Source organism: Podarcis muralis, chromosome 6, assembly GCF_964188315.1.
Source record: "Podarcis muralis chromosome 6, rPodMur119.hap1.1, whole genome shotgun sequence".
Classification (NCBI taxonomy): domain Eukaryota; kingdom Metazoa; phylum Chordata; class Lepidosauria; order Squamata; family Lacertidae; genus Podarcis; species Podarcis muralis.
This window is the reverse complement of record NC_135660.1, coordinates 100319238-100337506: the sequence shown is the minus strand read 5'-3', so window position 1 is coordinate 100337506 and position 18269 is coordinate 100319238. Positions and strand designations below refer to the sequence as shown.

Here is an 18269-nt window from a genome sequence, read left to right as displayed (position 1 = left end):
TCTTGGCTCATCGCGGCTGTCTGCTGTGGGGAGACCGCGTCGTGATTCCCCAAAGACTCCGTCAACGTGTCCTGGAGGCTCTGTACGTTGGCCACCCGGGAATTGTCAAAATGAAGGCGTTGGCTCGGTGTTACGTCTGGAGGCCTAACATGGACAATGCCATCACTGCCTGGGTGTCCGCCTGTCAAGCGTGCCAAGAATCGAGGCCTGCACCACCGGCAGCTAAGGGACACACCTGGGAGATGCCAAAGACAACCTGGTCGAGGGTGCACATCGATCTGGCTGGCCCCTTTCACTGCCGGACCTTTATGGTAGTGGTGGACGCCTATTCAAAATGGCTGGAGGTGGCCCTGATGCCCTCCACCACTACCGAGGCCGTCATCCGGGTGCTGCGAGGCCTGTTTGCGATGCATGGGTGTCCTGATGTCCTTGTCTCTAACAACGGACCGCAGTTCACGTCAGGCACTTTTGAGCGGTATCTTTTGGGACTGGGCATCCACCATGCCCTAACGGCACCCTTTCATCCATCCAGCAACGGGCAGAGAGAATGGTGCACTCGGCAAAAGAGGCACTGGCGCGCCTGGACCGGGGAGACTGGCACGAGCGGGTCGCCGAATACTTGTTCGTGCAACACATCACCCCTCATGCGGCCACAGGGCGGAGTCCTGCTGAACTGCTTCTGGGCCGCCGCCTCAGGTCACCACTCGACCGGCTGCACCCGGCCTTTGCCGTGGCCGAACCCCCAGGCTGTGCCAACGCGCCACGGTCATTTGTTCCAGGAAACCAGGTCTTTGCCCGGAACTATGTGGGGGACATTCCTTGTGTGCCAGCCACAGTAGTGGGAGTCACTGGACCTCGCTCGTACCAGGTGGCACTCGAAGACGGACGCTTGTGGCGCCGGCACATAGACCAGCTTAGGCGCAGGGTTGGGGACTTCGACACTACCGTGGTGCCCCCAACTGCGCTTGTGGCTCCAGAAGAGACACTTACAGATGGCGAGGCTCCACCTACACCTCCCTCGCAAACTGCCAGCGTGGAGCCAAACCAAGCCGCTTCAGAGGGTCTGCCAGACTTACCACAGACTCAGACCACTCCACTTGCGGAGGCTCCACCCACAGCAGCGGATCCAGGGGATTTGGTTTCAATGCCACCTAGGGTCGCACCACAGCCTCAGCAAGAATTGTGTGGCCCCCCGGACTTGGCTACCAGTCCCCGGCGGTCTGGCAGAGTTTCCAAGCGCCCAACTTATTTAAAGGACTATGTTGTTGGACATGTATCACTGTTGGTCTAAGTATGGGAAATGTAACCGATATGCTTTTGTGCCTAATTGAACCATTACGTGTAGTGCTGTATATAAGGAAACCATTACGATTGTAACTAACGCCTTATCTCGGTGGGGAGGGGTGTTATGTACTGAAATTCTCACCCTGGGCCAACAGGGGGATACTGTAGATAGTTTTCACTCAGGTCCACGTCAGTTACTTTAGGCGGGAAACCCTGGGTTGTTGTTGCCACAATGTTGACAGCCGGCTGCCTATAAAAGCAGGCCGGCTGAGCTGTTTGCTGTTCAGTTCTGTTCCAGCTTACAAAATAAAGAGCTGCTTTGGAGAAATCGCTGTGTCGTCTGCCATGTCTACCCACTATTCAACAGCTGGCCAGGCAAGCCCTCCTGCTGTGGGGCCTGATGCTAAGTGTGTGGCCCTCAAGGAAACAACTCTTTGCATGCTCAGAAAACATAATATGGTCTAATTTTCTTCTGTGGCTGTATGCTAACTCCTGTGTCCTGATTGGCCGGTTTGCCATCAAGAGAAGATGAGAGAGTGGAGATCCAAGGTATCCACTGCCCTAGAAAAATGCAAAAAATGTTCATGTGGTTTTCGTGCCTGGAGATGGATGGAAGAGATCTTGTGGCCACAGCAATATAGTTTGCCCAGAGAATGGGAGAGTGACAGAAATATTTCCAGCAGTCTCTCTTATGTTCAAATTGAAGGATAAGAACGTGTGTGTTGGACAGGAAAGTGTGTTGTGTTCAAATTTTGGAGAAAACTTAAAATGATTGCTTGAGGTTTCACTTTGTAGGGCAGTACCCAGGTTGCCCTAATATAGCAGCTTCCACTGAGCACAGGACTTACTTTAAAAAAAGGCAAAGTGAAAAATGTCAAATTTCAGAATAAATTACAACCCAATAATTTATTAATGTATTAATTATTATTACTAATATTTATAGTATAATTATAAATTATAACCTAATGCGGGCATGTGGAAAGGAATGAGATCCAACTTGGGGAACTGGTAGCATTTGATTTGCAGGAAACAGCAGCCTCCAAGGCCCGTTATTATGGACGAGGTACAAATCTTAATCAGGTGGTCAACTAGTTGAATTATTTCAATTTAAAAATGCAGTGGCAAATTACCTATACCTGGAAACTCAGCCATTCACCATTTTGGTTCATTAAAAGATAACAAGAAAGAGCCGCAGATGACAGATTGGTCAGCTTCATGGGCATGGCTGTTAATACAGATATTGTTTCATTCAGCTAACATTTATTCACCGTAGACCTTGAGTAATTAATTTCAATGGGTCTGCTCTGAGGAAAAGTTAGCTGAGTGCAACTCATAGCCAGAATCTGTTCACTCAGATCCACAGGAACAGCTGAGATTTAAGAAATGGGCAAAGATCAGTGTTTTTGTTTCGTGCCATTTCACCTCAAAATATGCAACTGCTTTCTGCATTGTTCATTATGGGGCATTTGTAGTTTTCTCAGTGGTCATAGATTTCACATAAGTTAGCCATACAGTTAAAAATGTTTCATTCAGTATGTGGTATTAAATTTCACATTCAGTATGACAGATACCTTATTAAAGCCTCCTGTAATGGGAATTTTGTTGCCCATTCTGAGCTCTTATGAGATCATAAAAATTAGGTGTTGGTAACTAGACAGTGATTTTAATACCCAGTACCTGCTTCGGCTGGGGAGGGCGGGATATAAATAAAATTTATTATTATTATTATTACCTGAAATTTCCCAAACATATGCTTTTATAACGCTGTGAAAATGTAGTGGGTGATACTAGAAGGAATGTTAGATGACAGGTGACTTGAAAATATCAGATACCTTATGTTGAGGCAGCAAGGATAGAAGACATGCAAATGCTGAGGAAGTCCTACAGCCGTGGTGAACTCTCCTTTCGGAGGTTTTTAAGCAGAGGTTGGGTGGTCATCTGTCACGGATGATCTAGTTAATATTCCTGCATTGCAGGGGGTTGATGAATCACAGAGTTGGCAGGGACCCCAAAGGTCATCCAGTACAACCCCCTGCAATCGCAGCTGAAGCATCCAGGACAGATGGCCATCCGATCTCTGCTTAGAAACCTCCAAGGGAGGAGAGTCCACCATCTCTCCTGGGAGTCTCTTCCACTACTGAACAGCTCTTACTGTCAGAAAGTTTTTCCAAATGTTTAGTTGGAATTTCCTTTTTTGCAACTTGAAGCCCTTGGTTCGAGTCCTACCATCCAGAGCCGGAGAAAACAAGCATGCTCCCTCTTCCATGTGGCAGCCCTTAAGATGACCCTCAAGGTCACTTCCAACTCTACAGTTCCATGATTCTAACATCCAGTTTTCAGCTTTGTTTACTCCTAAAGCGTGATCACACTTTCAGTATTAAAAATAGGCTTGCACATTCTTTCCTTTGACAAAAACTTTCATGCAACTGCTTTTAAAGAACTTCCTTTCTTGGTGTTATATATACAAAATAGCTGTACGTTAACTTTTTTTATAAATTTGCAGCCAGAAAGCAATGGAGAAATAATATATTTTATATTATACCTTCTCTCCCTACTCCAGAAAGATAGATATAGTTATTTTTTACAATAGGCATACTGCAATATCTGACTTTGAAAACTTTTGCTATGTTCTTTTGAACCAAGACAGCAGCTGCCCAGAAGATGAAGAAGTTAATTTGCTCAAGCAATTGCTGTATCTTGTCAAGAAAACCACTTCACAGAGAAATGCTTATAATTTGAATTGCTAAATTACATCTAGGACTGGCTGAATAGTTAAAATACATGCATTCACTATTTGTTATGAGGAATTTTGTACTGTACAGTAGATAGGATCCAATAAGCCTTTTTATTGCATATACATTTTGTTATGATTGTATTGAAACCATGTCATTGGGGCTAAAAACCTGATTTCAGGAGAATCTGAATCTTGTTCCCAAAACCAACGTATATATACCTTGAAGAAATCTGGATTAGAGTCCTTTAAGGTGGTTGAAACCTGCCTACATTGCAGAAAACCTCCCAACTTGCAAGAAATTGGGTTTCAGTGTCCCCATAGCAAATTTCACACCTTTGTGCAGATAGAACTAAATTGAATGGGGCAATCTGCACATTTACTCAGAAGGAATTCCAGGTGTGTTAAAGGGGACTTATTCCCTAGTAAATGCGCATAGGATCACAACCTTACTGGTATAAAGTCTAGTCTATACTTTCATGCAACACTTCATGGCTGTGCTCTGCTGTCCGGATGCAGTTTTAGGAGCAGGTCCCCCACCCCCACCTTTAAAGATGTATATCTTAGAAGTCTGTGACAAAGATGAAAAGAGTTGCTGTAGGTGTGTCTGAGAGTTTGGACATGCCCAATTTCAATTTTACTGTTTCTTTAAATAGTAGGTCCGCGGCTCAAACAAACCAAAATCCCCACCTTGGACAATGCGAAGTCGGGGATTGTGGTTTCTTTCTGTTGAAAGTGGGACGTCTCTGTCTGTTCACAGTAAACCATGAATTGTGGTTTATTGTGATGTGTGAATGCAGCCAGTGTGTTCTGAGAAAGTTTGAGGGGTTTTTTAAAGCCTTAAAAGTGTGCTTTGTTAAAAACAGGGGGGAAAGGCAGAAGGTTTTGTACTTACCCCTGCCAGCATGGAGACATTTCCAGTTAGCAATGTAACTGGCTAGACTTGCTCTTGAATATTCTGAAGGCTTTTCCCAGTGAGCAAGATAGTTAGTTCCAAGATAGGAGCAGCGTGATGATGTTCAGTTGGTGCATGATGCTGAAATTGTCTTGCATGGGTTTCATCAAATCTTCATAGGCATTTTTAACACCCAAGGCTTCCGCAGATCCTGTCCATTAAGCTTTGTCTGAAATTAAGCCAAGTCTGAATTCAGAGGAGATAAGAAAACTATGCTTAATCCATTTGTTCTGGATTTGAAGGGAGGGTAGAGAGGGAAATGTGCCTGGCCACCCCTCCCCACATGCTGATAAAAGCACAGGAAAGGAAAAAGCCACATCTGTCAGTCACAAAATGATCAGCACCATCAAAATGATGCCCTACAGGTTTCCTGCCAAAGGAAAACTAACAAGACATGGGGAGGTCCTCTGAATGGGTTAGGGTGGGACTTTATCAGCCAGGGGGCAGAGCCAGACGACTCTCTCGCTGTTCCTGTCCTTGGATTATGCCATATGGAGCAGAGGGAAGCGCCAAGGGAGAGAAAAAACACCCTGCAACAGGAGAGGGTATGTGCTGCCTTCCAGAAGGTTTCAGGTTTTGTCTTTTCTGTCTCACGCATCAAATCAGGAGCAGCCGCCTTGCCATACCAAGATCTGCTGCACGCTATCAGACATAGGACTGAGTATTCCAGCTAATTTTATTTGCTTTAAGGATTTGAGCAAGCAAAATTTCTCTTTGCTGGCTTATAAATTCATTCTGAAATGTTAAACGTGAGGGTAGAAAAGTTAAATGCAATCACTAGACAACTGAGGAAATACTGATGCAACAGCGTTGCTGGAAATAACTAATGTGTATGCCGTATTCAAAGTTTGTACAAAGAGAGCTATTCAGAAGTTTAGAACCTCTCAAAATAGCGAAATCTGGGAATGGGCATGTTTTGAAAAGGAATTTAAGCCTTAAAACCCTGCATTCAAATGCGGGAAGGATAGACATGGTATAGATACAGTTATGAAATTGCTCAGTGTTGAAGCAGCACTTATGAAGACTGACTTGATGACAATATAATGACAATGCTTTCTTATGGTATTTTATGTGAATTGTCCAAGTCTCCCCCCCCCCCCACCATTTCTTTTTGGTAATACAGTATGTCTAAAGACTAACTTGCTCCGAGTCTGTAAAGCAAAATAATTTCCGGAAGGAACAAAATACAGTTCTCAGTGGGGTTTTTTTTTTTTTTGGGGGGGGGGGGGGTTAACTGGTTATCCAGACCAAACATTGAAGCAGTGAGTGCATTAACATTTGCCATGTGCCTAATCTTGTATTAAGCTGTTGTAAAAGATTAAAAGGTTCTATTTGCACTAGGTTTGCAGGAGTTTCCTACCTTCATTGGAACTAAGGCTTAAAATCTGACTGAAAAAATGTAATGGATACAGGCTGCAAGAAACCAAAAGAATAATCTCTAAGGTTTCTCTCCACCCCATCCCCATAATTAAGTGTACCATCAGTTCACACAGATAAGAGAAATAATTAATTACAAAATGCCTAAAGTTATATATGCAGTTTAAAGTTAAACTTTTCAATAATTCATAGATGGAGGCCTTGCCCTTTCAAAGCGCTATCTTGTCTGCTGTATTGCAGTCTCAGTACTGGGTTTTACAAATACAACCGGGTATACTCTGGATGCCAGACATATTAGCCAAAAATGCTAATATAAAATTTAGAATGACTGGTGCCAACTTTGCAACTACTGTATTTGGTTCCAGGTCAAAACTTGCCTTTTTGGCCAAGCATTTTAAAGTTAATTTTAAAGTCTATTTTGATTGTTTGTCTTTTTGTTTATTGTATTGTATTTGTGTGTGTGGGGGTTGCTTTTATTTATGCCTATTATATACTGGCCTGGTAGGAAAAACAGTCTAGAAATGTTTTTAATGAAACAAGAAATAAAAGGAAAAGGCGGCTGAGCAGTTCTGACTTGTCCTTTAATACTGAGTCCATTTCATACAAATCCAGGTTTGCCACAGAATGTACATTCAACAGGGAGCTGCAACTAATTCCATTTCTCCTGCATGTTTTTGTTCCATTCACTTTTCAATTTGCACTTAAGCGCCTTAGGTGAACTCTCTTACGGACAAAACTTTTAAGTGAATTTTGAAATAAATAATGTGGTTGTCACAAATGATTCCTGGAACTTCCTTATGGGCCACTGTCAGCATTTCCAAACCTTAAGCAATGTGTCAGTTTGTTAAAAATGGTGCCATGTATTAGTCTATAAATAACACTCAAGTCATGCTCCTGACTTGCTTTGCTGCATAGTGACTCTTTAATTGCTTTCCTCCTTCAGAGCCTTTATCTTTTACTTGAGACTTCCATTATCTAAACATCTTCTTGTGATTTAATTTCAGAATCCTGGTAACAGGTGACAGACTGGCTGCACACGGCGGTGTTGTTCCACAATAATGTTTGACTTCTTACTGGGTGGCTGGAGAATGCCAAAGGCAGAGAAGATATACAATACCTTTTATAATTTTAAATATTGATCAAGGTGAGCAATACACCTACTTCATTACAGAATGTCTTACGGTAATGGTGAAACTGGTGGGCACCCAATGTATAACCTTTGCAGTAGAGTTCAGCATTCTGACTCCCAAGTGGGGAACCTGAATGGACACAGGAAGTCTGCAACCTTTTTGGAAGTGCGAGCAAACTTAAACAATATGCAGTACTCTTCTGTGGCACTTGATCCCGATTCTTTGGTGACTAATGGATCAAAAATTTATTCAAACTCTGAAGAAGAAAATCCACATGATCCTGCTTTCCAGATAAACACCGAATCCATGACAGGAAGTGAGGTACACCGGGCCTACCCTACAAAATGCTTTTATGGCCCATACTTAACCAAAACTAGTATGCAGGGAGATGTGTACAACTTTCTGGAACGGCCGAGTGGATGGAAGTGTTTCATTTATCACTTTGCAGTGTAAGTACCTTTTTTCCTCTCCATATGACTATTTCCTTGTTGTGAACCTGCACTTTTTTTATTTCACAGAAAGTGAACTATTGAGCTTAATATGCAAATACATTTCCTGGGAGTGTGGATCAAATAAAATGCTAGCACCAGAACAACCCAGGAGTATGTGAATCCATCCATCCACCCATCTGATTCCGCCCCCCCCCCATAACATTACCTAACTTTTGACTTCCCTCAGAATTCCTTAAATGTTTTGCCAGATGACTCCTCAAAATCAAATGGAATTTCTTTTATGCAACATTTTGATAGGCCATTCCAGAACACTTTAACTTAAAGATGTATTCGGTGGGAGCTTGTGTAATGGTTAAGAATACAATAGACTGAAAGACTCTGAAAGACAAATCTTACTTCAGCCATGAACTTACCAGTTGGTCTTTGTTAAGCTGATGTTTTTTCAGTCTTAGCGGACGTACATACATACACTCCATCTACAATGTCAGGATAATGGTGATGAAACAGACGGTTGTAAGGATTACTGGGAGAATGGGCATATGGAACACTCTCATGCTCAGAAAGAACCCAAGCAGCAGCAATGGCTAATCTATCTTTTCTTTAGATATGACTGACCCTTGCTTTATCAAGGCTTGCTAATATTATGGTTTTATTTGTTTATTTTTCCCTTCATATTTTTTATAATTATGGGGAATCAGCTAGCATTAATTTTAATAGGAACTGATTCCATGTAATTGTAGGGTCAGCTCTCTACATAGGTGCCTTTACACAGCTACCTGCAAATGCTATTTGGATGACTGATGTGGTTCAGAAGGTCCTAGGCTGCGCACACACTACAGTTTAGTGTGCATTCAGTGCATACCGTGTGCTTGGCTTTTTAAAATTATTATTGTACATGAGACTTCAACCCCAATGCAGACACATCCTGTTTTTTCTGATGACTTGATGTGTTTTCCCCCACGAACCAGGTTTGATGTAAAAATAGATTTTAAGCCTAAATAAATTCACATTTCAGCCCATGTGTGTACAAAAGAGAGAGCATGTGAACAGTACACTTGTTGCTGTGGCTCCCCTCATGGTGATGTTACAGTGGGTGTGTAGCGCTGCAGAGAATTGCACTTCCTTTATGCTTCTCAGGACGCACTTAGCTTCTAATTGTTCATTCACTTCCACATTTACCTTAGTTTATGCTTTATCAGTGGGTTACTGCTGGGCTGGGGGACACGCTTTATTTTGGTGAAAGTCTGGTGTATCAGGAAACTTGTTTCTGAAAAAATTTAGAAACTGCTTGGCTGCACACAAGCAAACAAATTCCTGCCTGCAATGGACCTCATCTCTCCTGAACTCAGAGAGAGTAGGCTACTGCTGGGGCTGAAAGGGACACATTTTTTTTTAAGGGTTAAAAGTTAATCTGCTGTTTGGTGACAGTCTGGTATACCATACTGGAAAACGTGTATAACAACAACAACAACAACAACAACTGTGCACACACAAGGTAAATAAATACCTGCACACATGCCTACAGTGGGGCGTGGAAACACAGGGGGAGGAGTTGAGAACGCAGGTGTGGGGGTTAGTGTTAATTATATGTTTCTGTGTTTTTATACTGCAAACCACCCTGTTATCCTTGGATGAAAGGCTGTAATTAAATTTAATTGATGGTGGTGGTGGTGGTGATGATGATATGGCTGCTGCTTCAACTATCAGTGTAATGCACAGGTATAGACAAACTATACAGATGTGCACAGAAAAAAGAGCTCTGTGCATTTCAAACACTTAGTGTGTACACAGCCCTACTTTCAATCCCAGCGTGATGCAGTCAAAGGGATCCAGGTGCTTGTGTGTCCTGCTTCACAGAGACATCTCTCTGTCTTGAAGAGCTACCAGGCTGTCTGGCCCAGCGTGATTTCTAATGTTGCTTATGTGAGATTTGGGGTGGGTACTCTTTCATGGCTTAAGAGTCCAGGAGCTAAAATTAGGTTAGCTTCTGTTCTTTGTGTTTTTCCTTAGCAATGTGGCCTAAGAAATCAGACAGTGTGTTTATGAGGCTAAGAAGACAACACTAATGTTGATTCTACAAAGGAGCTGGCATGCCACAAGGCAGACAGAAATTGCCTCACCCAGGGCAGCTTAATGGAGATAGTAGCGAGGAAATTGTGTTTGGTGGCCTGGAAGGGTCAGTACTGCTCCACAGTTGTCATAATTTCTCCCTCTGTGAGAATTCTCTCAAATCTTCAGTGCCAGCTTCCAGCTCAGCAAACTTACTTAATAGCAAAAAAATGGTCTGAGGAATTGTACCCTAAAGCACCTCCTGCAGAAGTCACTTTCATGTGGTTCTTGTTTTTAGTGTTAGACCATTTGAGTAAATCAACGTTCATAGAATCATAGAATTGGAAGATACCCCAGGGTCATCTGGTCCAACCCCCTGCAATGCAGGAATCTCAGCTAAAGCATCCATGACGGATGGCCAATCTCTGCTTTAAAACCTCCAAGGAAGAAGAATCCACCACCTCCCAAGGGAGACTGTTCCTGTTAAGTTGTGGGTGAAGATATCAGACGACACAGCGATTCTTCAAACAGCTCTAGTTTATTCACAGGCCAGAACAGAACTGATCTGAAGGGTTCAGCCAGCCTGCTTATATAGAGCTCAACTACAAAGCAACAGTAACAATTTTCTGTAACTATCCAAACACTGAACGTCACTTTCATTTCCTTATTTGCATATGTGGACCTGAGTGAAAACTATCTACAGTATCCCCCTGCTGGCCCAGGGTGAGAATTTCAGTACATAACACCCCTCCCCACCGAGATAAGGCGTTAGTTACAATCGTAATGGTTTCCTTATATACAGCACTACTTGTAATCGTTCAATTAGGCACAAAAGCATATCGGTTACATTTCACATATTTTCATTAGACTGACAGTGTTACACGTCCAACAAGATAATCCTTTAAATAAGTTGGGCACTTGGAAACTGCTGGACCGCCGAGGACCAGTACCCAGGGCCAGGGGGCCGCCCTATTCTTGCTGAGGCTGTGGTGCAACCCTAGGTGGCGTTGAACCCAAGTCCCCTGGATCCGCTTCTGTGGGTGGAAACTGCGAGTGGAGTTGGCGGAATGTCAGGCATGGCAGTGGTCTGAGTCTGAGGGAAGTCTGGCAGACCCTCTGAAGCGGCTTGGTTCGGCTCCACGCCCGCAGTTTGCGAGAGAGGTGAAGGTGGAGCCTCGCCATCTGTAAGTGTCTGTTCCGGAGCCATGAGCGCAGTTGGGGGCACCACGGTAGTGTCCAAATCCCCAACTCTGTGCCCAAGCTGGTCTATGTGCCGGCGCCACAAACGTCTGTTTTCAAGTGCCACCTGGTCCAGTGACTCCCACTACTGTGGCTGGCACCCAAGGAATGCCCCCCACAAAGTTCCAGGCAAAGACCTGGTTTCCTGGAACAAATGACCATGTCGCGTTAGCACAGCCCGGGGGTTCAGCCATGGCAAAGTCTGGGTGCAGCCGGTCGAGCGGAGATCTGAGGCGGTGGCCCATAAGCGGAGATCAGGACATCAGGACACCCATGCATTGCAAAGAGGCCTCGCAGCACCTGGATGATGGCCTTGGTAATGGAGGGCATCAGGGCCACCTCCAGCCATTTGGAATAGGCGTCCACCACTACCATAAAGGTCCAGCCGTGAAAGGGGCTTGCAAGATCGATGTGCACCCTCAACCACCCTCCCTTAGCTGCCGGTGGCGCAAGCCTCGATTCTTGGCACGCTTGACAGGCAGAAACCCAGGAAGTGATGGCATCATCCATGTTAGGTCACCAGATGTAACACTGAGCCAATGCCTTCATTTTGACAATTCCCAGGTGGCCAATGTGCAGAGCCTCCAGGACACGTTGACGGAGTCTTTGGGGAATCACGACGCGGTCTCCCCACAGCAGACAGCCGCAATGAGCTGAGAGTTCGTGTTGTCTGGTTGCGAATGGCTGGAACTCTGATGCAAAAGGCCCTTGTGGCCACCCCCTCCACACCCAGTTGAGCACATGGCTGATGGTGTGAACCTGGGCAGATATGGAGGCCACAGTGGCAGCCGATACAGGCGCTGCCGGAAGATGCTCAATCAGGAGGAGCGATGAAGCAGGAGCCGGGTCTTCCACAAACGCTGGAAGAGGGCAACGGCTGAGGGCGTCGGCATGGCCCATCGATTTCCCCGGGCGATGGATGAGCCGGTAGTGGTAGGCAGCCAGGAAAACAGTCCATCGCAGCTTGCGCAGCGAGAGGACCGGTGGAGTTGGTCTATCACCGGCGGGGAGGCCCAGGAGCGGCTTGTGGTCAGTGATGAGGTCAAAAGTCCTGCCATAGAGGTATTCATGGAACCTCTTCGCTCCAACCACAAGTGCCAGTGCCTCCTTGTCGAGCTGGCTGCAATTCTGTTCGGGTGGAGATAGCATCCTGGAAAAGTAGGTGAGTGGTGCTTCTTTTCCGTCTGGAAAACAGTGACTGAGGACAGCGCCAATGCCAAAAGGTGAGGCGTCGCAGGCAAGGACCAGTGGCCTGGCTTCACTGTACTGTACCAGCACACTGTCCGATGAAAGGAGAGCCTTGACCCCAGGACCAAGTTGTCTTTGTGCTGAGGGGTCGGTGAAGAGGCTCAGCTACCGTCGCTTTGTGGGGCAGGAACATGATATAATAGCTCAGCAGTCCCAGGAATGCCTGCAACTCCGTCTTGTTCTGTGGGATGGGGGCCTGCTGGATGTGGTCGGGTGAAGGCCGGAGGCGTCGATAAGATAGGCCAGGAACTCCACCTGTGGAATGGCGATCTGGCACTTCTCCTTCTTTACCTTGAGCCCGGCCTCCTGGAACCTGGTCAGCATGGCGTGGAGGCGCTCGAACAGCTGCTGGTGTGAGTCTGCAGACACCAAGACGTCATTGAAATACGGCACCACGCCCGGAAGCCCTTGCAGGAGACGCGCCATAAGGCTTTGGAAGATGCCAGGAGCCACACTCACCCCGAACTGCAAATGGCGGCACACGGAGCACCCCTCATTGGGTGACGATTATCTGGGCTACAGTGCTGGCATCTTCGACGGGCAGTTGTTGATAGGCTTGGGCAAGGTCCAGCTTAGTGAAGTCCTTATCCTCTACCAGGGAATGCAGCTGGTGGTGGACAACAGGAACCAGGTAAGCGTGCTGCTGAAGTGCCTTGTTGATCGTGCACTTGTAGTCGGCGCAGATTCTCACCGACCCGTTCGGCTTGACAGGCATGACGATGGGGGTTTCCCACTTGGCGTGGTCAACCGGCTCCAAAACTCCTTGGGCAATCATCTTGTCCAGTTGTTCGTCCACCTTAGCCTTGAGAGCAAACGGAACCCGGTGTGGTTTTAGCTTGATGGGGGCGACTTGTGGATCCAGGCTAAAGGAGATGGGCGTACCTGTATATTGCCCCAAAGTGCTGTCAAAAACCTCGGCAAAGTCTTTGATCAGACCCTCAGTCTCTGCGTTAGAGATGCAGTTGATGCCGGTGACTTCCAGGCCGAGGGCATCAAACCAGTCTAGCCCTAGCAGGCTTGGCTTCTGACCTTCGACCACCACCAGTCGGAGCAGGCCCGAAAAATCCTTGAAGGCGATCCGGAACCGGCCAACGCCTACCACGGGAATGTCGTTTCCCTGGTAGTCTCTCAGGTGTACACGGTGAGAGTCGAGTTGCCTTTTGGACACTCTGGGTACCAGTCTTTTGATGGTGCTCCAAGACACGATGGACAGGGCAGACCCGGTGTCGATCTCCATGTCACATGGAGCTCCTTCAATGAGCACAGTGACATTCAGCTTGCGTCGTGCAGGCGAGTCGATTTGGCTAATCGTGATTCCGGATGGGCAGTGGCAGTTGGTGAGAGCGAAACAGCTTTCCTTGGCGGACTGGAGTGAAGACTTGGACTTGCGAGTCGGTGAAAGGGGGTGTTGGACGGAGCCGATCAGCAAACCTTAGTGATGTGGCTCCTTCTGGAACATTTCCAACAGATGGCATCTTTGAATCAACACTTGGCACGGGAATGGTTGCCTCCACAGCCGGCTCATTCCAATTGGCCCTTGGACTTGTTTGAACTTCCCACGCTCCCGCTTTGTCTGGTGTACATCACCGTCTTCACTGGAGGAAGCCTCGTCACTGCTGGCCTCTTTATGATGCACTGGAACTGGCTTCCTAGCAAGATGCGGGCTGCTGGCCTTGCGGACCTCCTGGGCGGAGAGTTCAGCAGCTTCTGAGGCCGCGGCCTCCTCAATGGCCTTCTGCAGCGTGAGGTCTGGCTTGGCGAGGAGACGTTGTTGCAGACAGATGTCCCGTACCCCGCAGATGATTCAATCCATCAGAGCATCGTCTAAGTCTCAGAACTCGCAGTGCATTGTGGCCTGTCAGAGGGCGGTGGTGTAGTTGTTAATTGACTCCCCCTCTGCCTGGTTCCAGTGGTAGAATGCATGGCGGGCAGCAATCTTGGACGGCTTCAGCGCATAGTGGTTGCGGAGCTTCTCTTGAATCATGTCCCACGGCGCTGCCTGGACTGCTAGAGGCACAATCAATGCTAGGCCATCGCGAAGAAGAAGAAGAAGAAGAAGAAGAAGAAGAAGAAGAAGAAGAAGAGTTTCGATTTGATATCCCGCTTTATCACTACCTGAAGGAGTCTCAAAGCGGCTAACATTCTCCTTTCCCTTCCTCCCCCACAACAAACACTCTGTGAGGTGAGTGGGCCTGAGAGACTTCAGAGAAGTGTGACTGGCCCAAGGTCACCCAGCAGCTGCATGTGGAGGAACGGAGACGCGAACCCGGTTCCCCAGATTATGAGTCTACCGCTCTTAACCACTACACCACACTGTCTCTCAACACTTCGGAGCCACAAAGACTTAGAAAGAGGCCCCACTTACGCTTTACAGACCCTCCTGTCAGCTCATTTGCTTGGAGGTAGCAGTCGAACCGAGCGAGGTAGGAGTCCCATGATTCAGAGGCTGGGGCAAACGGCAGTAGAGGCACGAGTGAAGCCATGGTTCCGATGCCGACGAGGAGGGCGATGGATGGAACACAGTGCTCTAGCCAGAACAGTCAGCTCTGAATTGGTTCTGCTCCATGATTTCACTCAGTGTTTCAGCTCAGTGATTCAGCTCAGCTCAGAGGGTGGCTGCGTCTCTGATGTCCATCAATCCCACCTTCGTCGCCAGTGTTAAGTTGTGGGTGAGCATATCAGACAACACAGCGTTTCTTCAAACAGCTCTTGTTTATTCGTAGGTCAGAACAGAACTGAGCTGAAGGGTTCAGCCAGCCTACTTATATAGAGCTCAACTACAAAGCAACAGTAACAATTTTCTGTAACTATCCAATCACTGAACATCACTTTCAATTCCTTATTTGCATATGTGGACCTGAGAGAAAACTATCTACAGTATCCCCAGGGTGGCCCAGGGTGAGAACTTCAGTACATAACATTTCCACTGTCACAAAGTTTTTTTATATGTTTAGTCGGTATCTCCTTTCTGATAATTTGAAGCCATTGGTTGGAGTCCAGAGCAGGAGAAAGCAAGCTTGTTCCCTCTTCTGTGTGACAGCCCTTGAGATATTTGAAGATGGCTATCCTATCTCCTCTCAGTCTCCTCTTTTCCAGGCTATACATACCCAGCTCATTCAACCGTTCCTCATAAGGCTGGGTGATATATCCATACTGTGCCTCTTAACGGTATGAATTCCATACCAGGATAAAAGTTTCATATCCCACCCCCCCCCCCCCCGTAATATATGGAGAATGCACTGCTCAGCTGGCCTTGCTGACCCAGCAGGCAGGAAACAGCATTTGATTGCAAGGCAGAAGCCCCTTGTGCCTCTCAGCTTTGTGTTGTAAGAGTCAAGAGCAGCAGTAAAAGCTGCTTCTGCCTGCACAACCTGCAAGGCACAAGCCCTGTTTTGCTCTGGCTTTTGTTCTGCAGGTTTACGGCACACACCTTGTTAGGCAAAGGAGAGACCCAGCTTCCCTTCATAGCGACAGAGATTCTGATCTGCATATGAAGTTTCTCTCCCCCCTGCCCCCCCCCCCAGATCCACAGGGCTTTAAGGCGCACACCTTGCCTCTTGCTAGGCAGCCCTGTGGATCTTGACGAAGAAAAAGAAACTTGGTTTGCTTATTGGAATCTTCATTTCTCAGCAGTGCTGTGGGACTGAGATTCCAATCAGCAAACAAATTTTCCTCTTTGTGATAAGATCAATGTGACTTGGCTCCTGCTCCTGTTCAGGCAAAGAGGCAACAATTTACTTTTGCAGTAAAAGGATTTATGCATTTGGAAAGTAAGGTGCAGACGATGCTGATGACTGGGCTGTTGTCAGTTCAGATTTTAATTGCTGGTATTCAGTGGCAGAGGAAGAGGGGTGCGGGGGGTGCAGGTTGCCCCGTGTGTCATCACTGCAGGGGTGGGGTGACAAAATGACAAAAATAAGAGTTTTTAAAAATAAAAAATTGGGCTCACAAAACTTTTTAGTTCAGTCAACAAACGTAACGAAACGCAGCTGGCACTTGGCGCCACACCATGGGGGCCAGCAGGTACTGCAGCGTGCCCAAACCACGCATCTCTCCTGGGAGTGACTGGTGGCTTGGGCGCCTGCAGGCTCCGCGCTGTCTGAAACAGCAGCATGGCCTGGGGCTTGCGTCTGCCCACTGACTCTTCCTCTGCCGCCCGACAGCTGAGGGGGAGGCGGCAGAGAGGCTCCATGCAGCGCCCCCGGCTGCAGGACGTGCGCGCCACCCCGGGCACCCCAGGGGCTAGCTACGCCACTGCTGGTATTGTGATGCATTTTAAGTATTGTTTTTAACCAATTTGTTTTTATTCTTCTTCTATGACTGTTGTTTTTAAATGTTGTAAGCCACCTTGAATTCCAACTTGGCAGGATATATGTGTGTGTGTGTGTGTGTGTGTTCCAAATTATTACAGATCAGACCAAATTATTTCATCTCTTCTTTAATATACACTTAAACCTTCTCTCGATGTTGGTCCATTCTCACAGCTGACCATTATTCTTTCCTTACATACAGCACCTCTGTTATTTCTCATAAATACTGTATTGCTCCAAATATAAGTCACACTTCCTTTCCAAATTCCGACCGTGATAAGTTAAAGTGCGGCTTAAATTCGCAACCTTACAAAAATTGGCTTTTATGCCCAACCATTTCAGTTTTAATGAATAGAGTACTATTACTTTCATTGATCTGGACAATAGACTTCTGTTGCGACCGTCTAGAATAGCATTAGCCTTTTTTGCTGCTGCATCACACTGTAGACTCATGTCCAACCAAAATATATTGCCAAAATATATTTTACACTAAGCTGGACATAATTTCATTAGGCATTATTAACTTATTCTTTACTTCTAATCAGACTCATGGGATGCTAAATATGATGGAGTTTTTTTCAAGTACAGGTGCACACAAACAATAATTGCTTATGTTGCATTTTAACCAATGTTATGGATTGTTTGTTTTTAATGGAGACATTATTTGAGTCACAGTTTCTCAGGTGTTTTTTTTAAAGTATTCTTTATTGTTTTAATTGTAAAATTGTCAAAAACACCCAAGGATAAAATTTCCCTTCATGCTCATTTGAAAGACCTTTATACGTTCTAATAGTTTCTCATGAGCTGAGTACCAACAATACATAATTTTATAAAACTTCTTTTTAAATAATAACAGTGTAAATTTTAACCCTTTGGTCCAAATATACTCCAACTGTTCCATCTGTATATTAGAACCAATTTTTGCCCATTTAATCATACATTCTTAAACTTGCTCTTCTGTTTCATATTTTAACAAACATGTTATCTGTGCACAGTTGAAATTAAAAGACCATATTTCCTTCTCTATTCAAAAAATATTTTTATCGAATTCAAACCTCTCTGCTAATTGCATATAAGAAAACCAATGAATATTATAACTTTTCACCATTAGTTCTTCCCTTGTTTTAATTTTATAGTCTCCTTGATGCATTTGGAATGTTGTCCATTTCTCTTTGCCTGTCACCTCTTTTCTGCAGAAGGCTTCTTGTGATGAAATCCATAAAGGTGTCTTTTGGTACAACCTAAGTTTATATTTATTCTTAATATGGCACATATCCTTTTAATTTCTGTCCATGTCTTAATATAATTATTTTGAAACAACATACAATTCATATTTGTCAGAGTAATACCCAAATACTTTACTTTTTCCAATTTGAAATCCAGTTTTCTCCATCAATACCTTTGGATCTTCTGTTGTCATGTTCTTTATTAACATCAACATTTTCTGATGATTAATCTTAAAACCATAAGAGTCTCCATTTCCTCTAGTTTTCC

At 45.5% G+C, this 18269-nt stretch overlaps 1 protein-coding gene across 5 annotated transcripts in view; it reads left to right on the top strand.

The window, feature by feature from the left end:
* Nucleotides 1-18269, top strand: part of LOC114596838 (potassium voltage-gated channel subfamily KQT member 1-like) — a 360069-nt gene that overhangs the window by 31690 nt on the left and 310110 nt on the right. For 4 of the 5 annotated variants that reach the window (XM_077930824.1, XM_077930823.1, XM_077930827.1 and 1 more), the window contains one exon: nucleotides 7352-7926. In XM_077930824.1, the coding sequence (XP_077786950.1) occupies nucleotides 7520-7926 (407 nt within the window). In that variant the 5' untranslated portion in view covers nucleotides 7352-7519. Of the gene's footprint in view, nucleotides 1-1710; nucleotides 5516-7351; nucleotides 7927-18269 lie in introns of those variants that run through there. The other variant, XM_077930826.1, reaches the window with a different exon arrangement.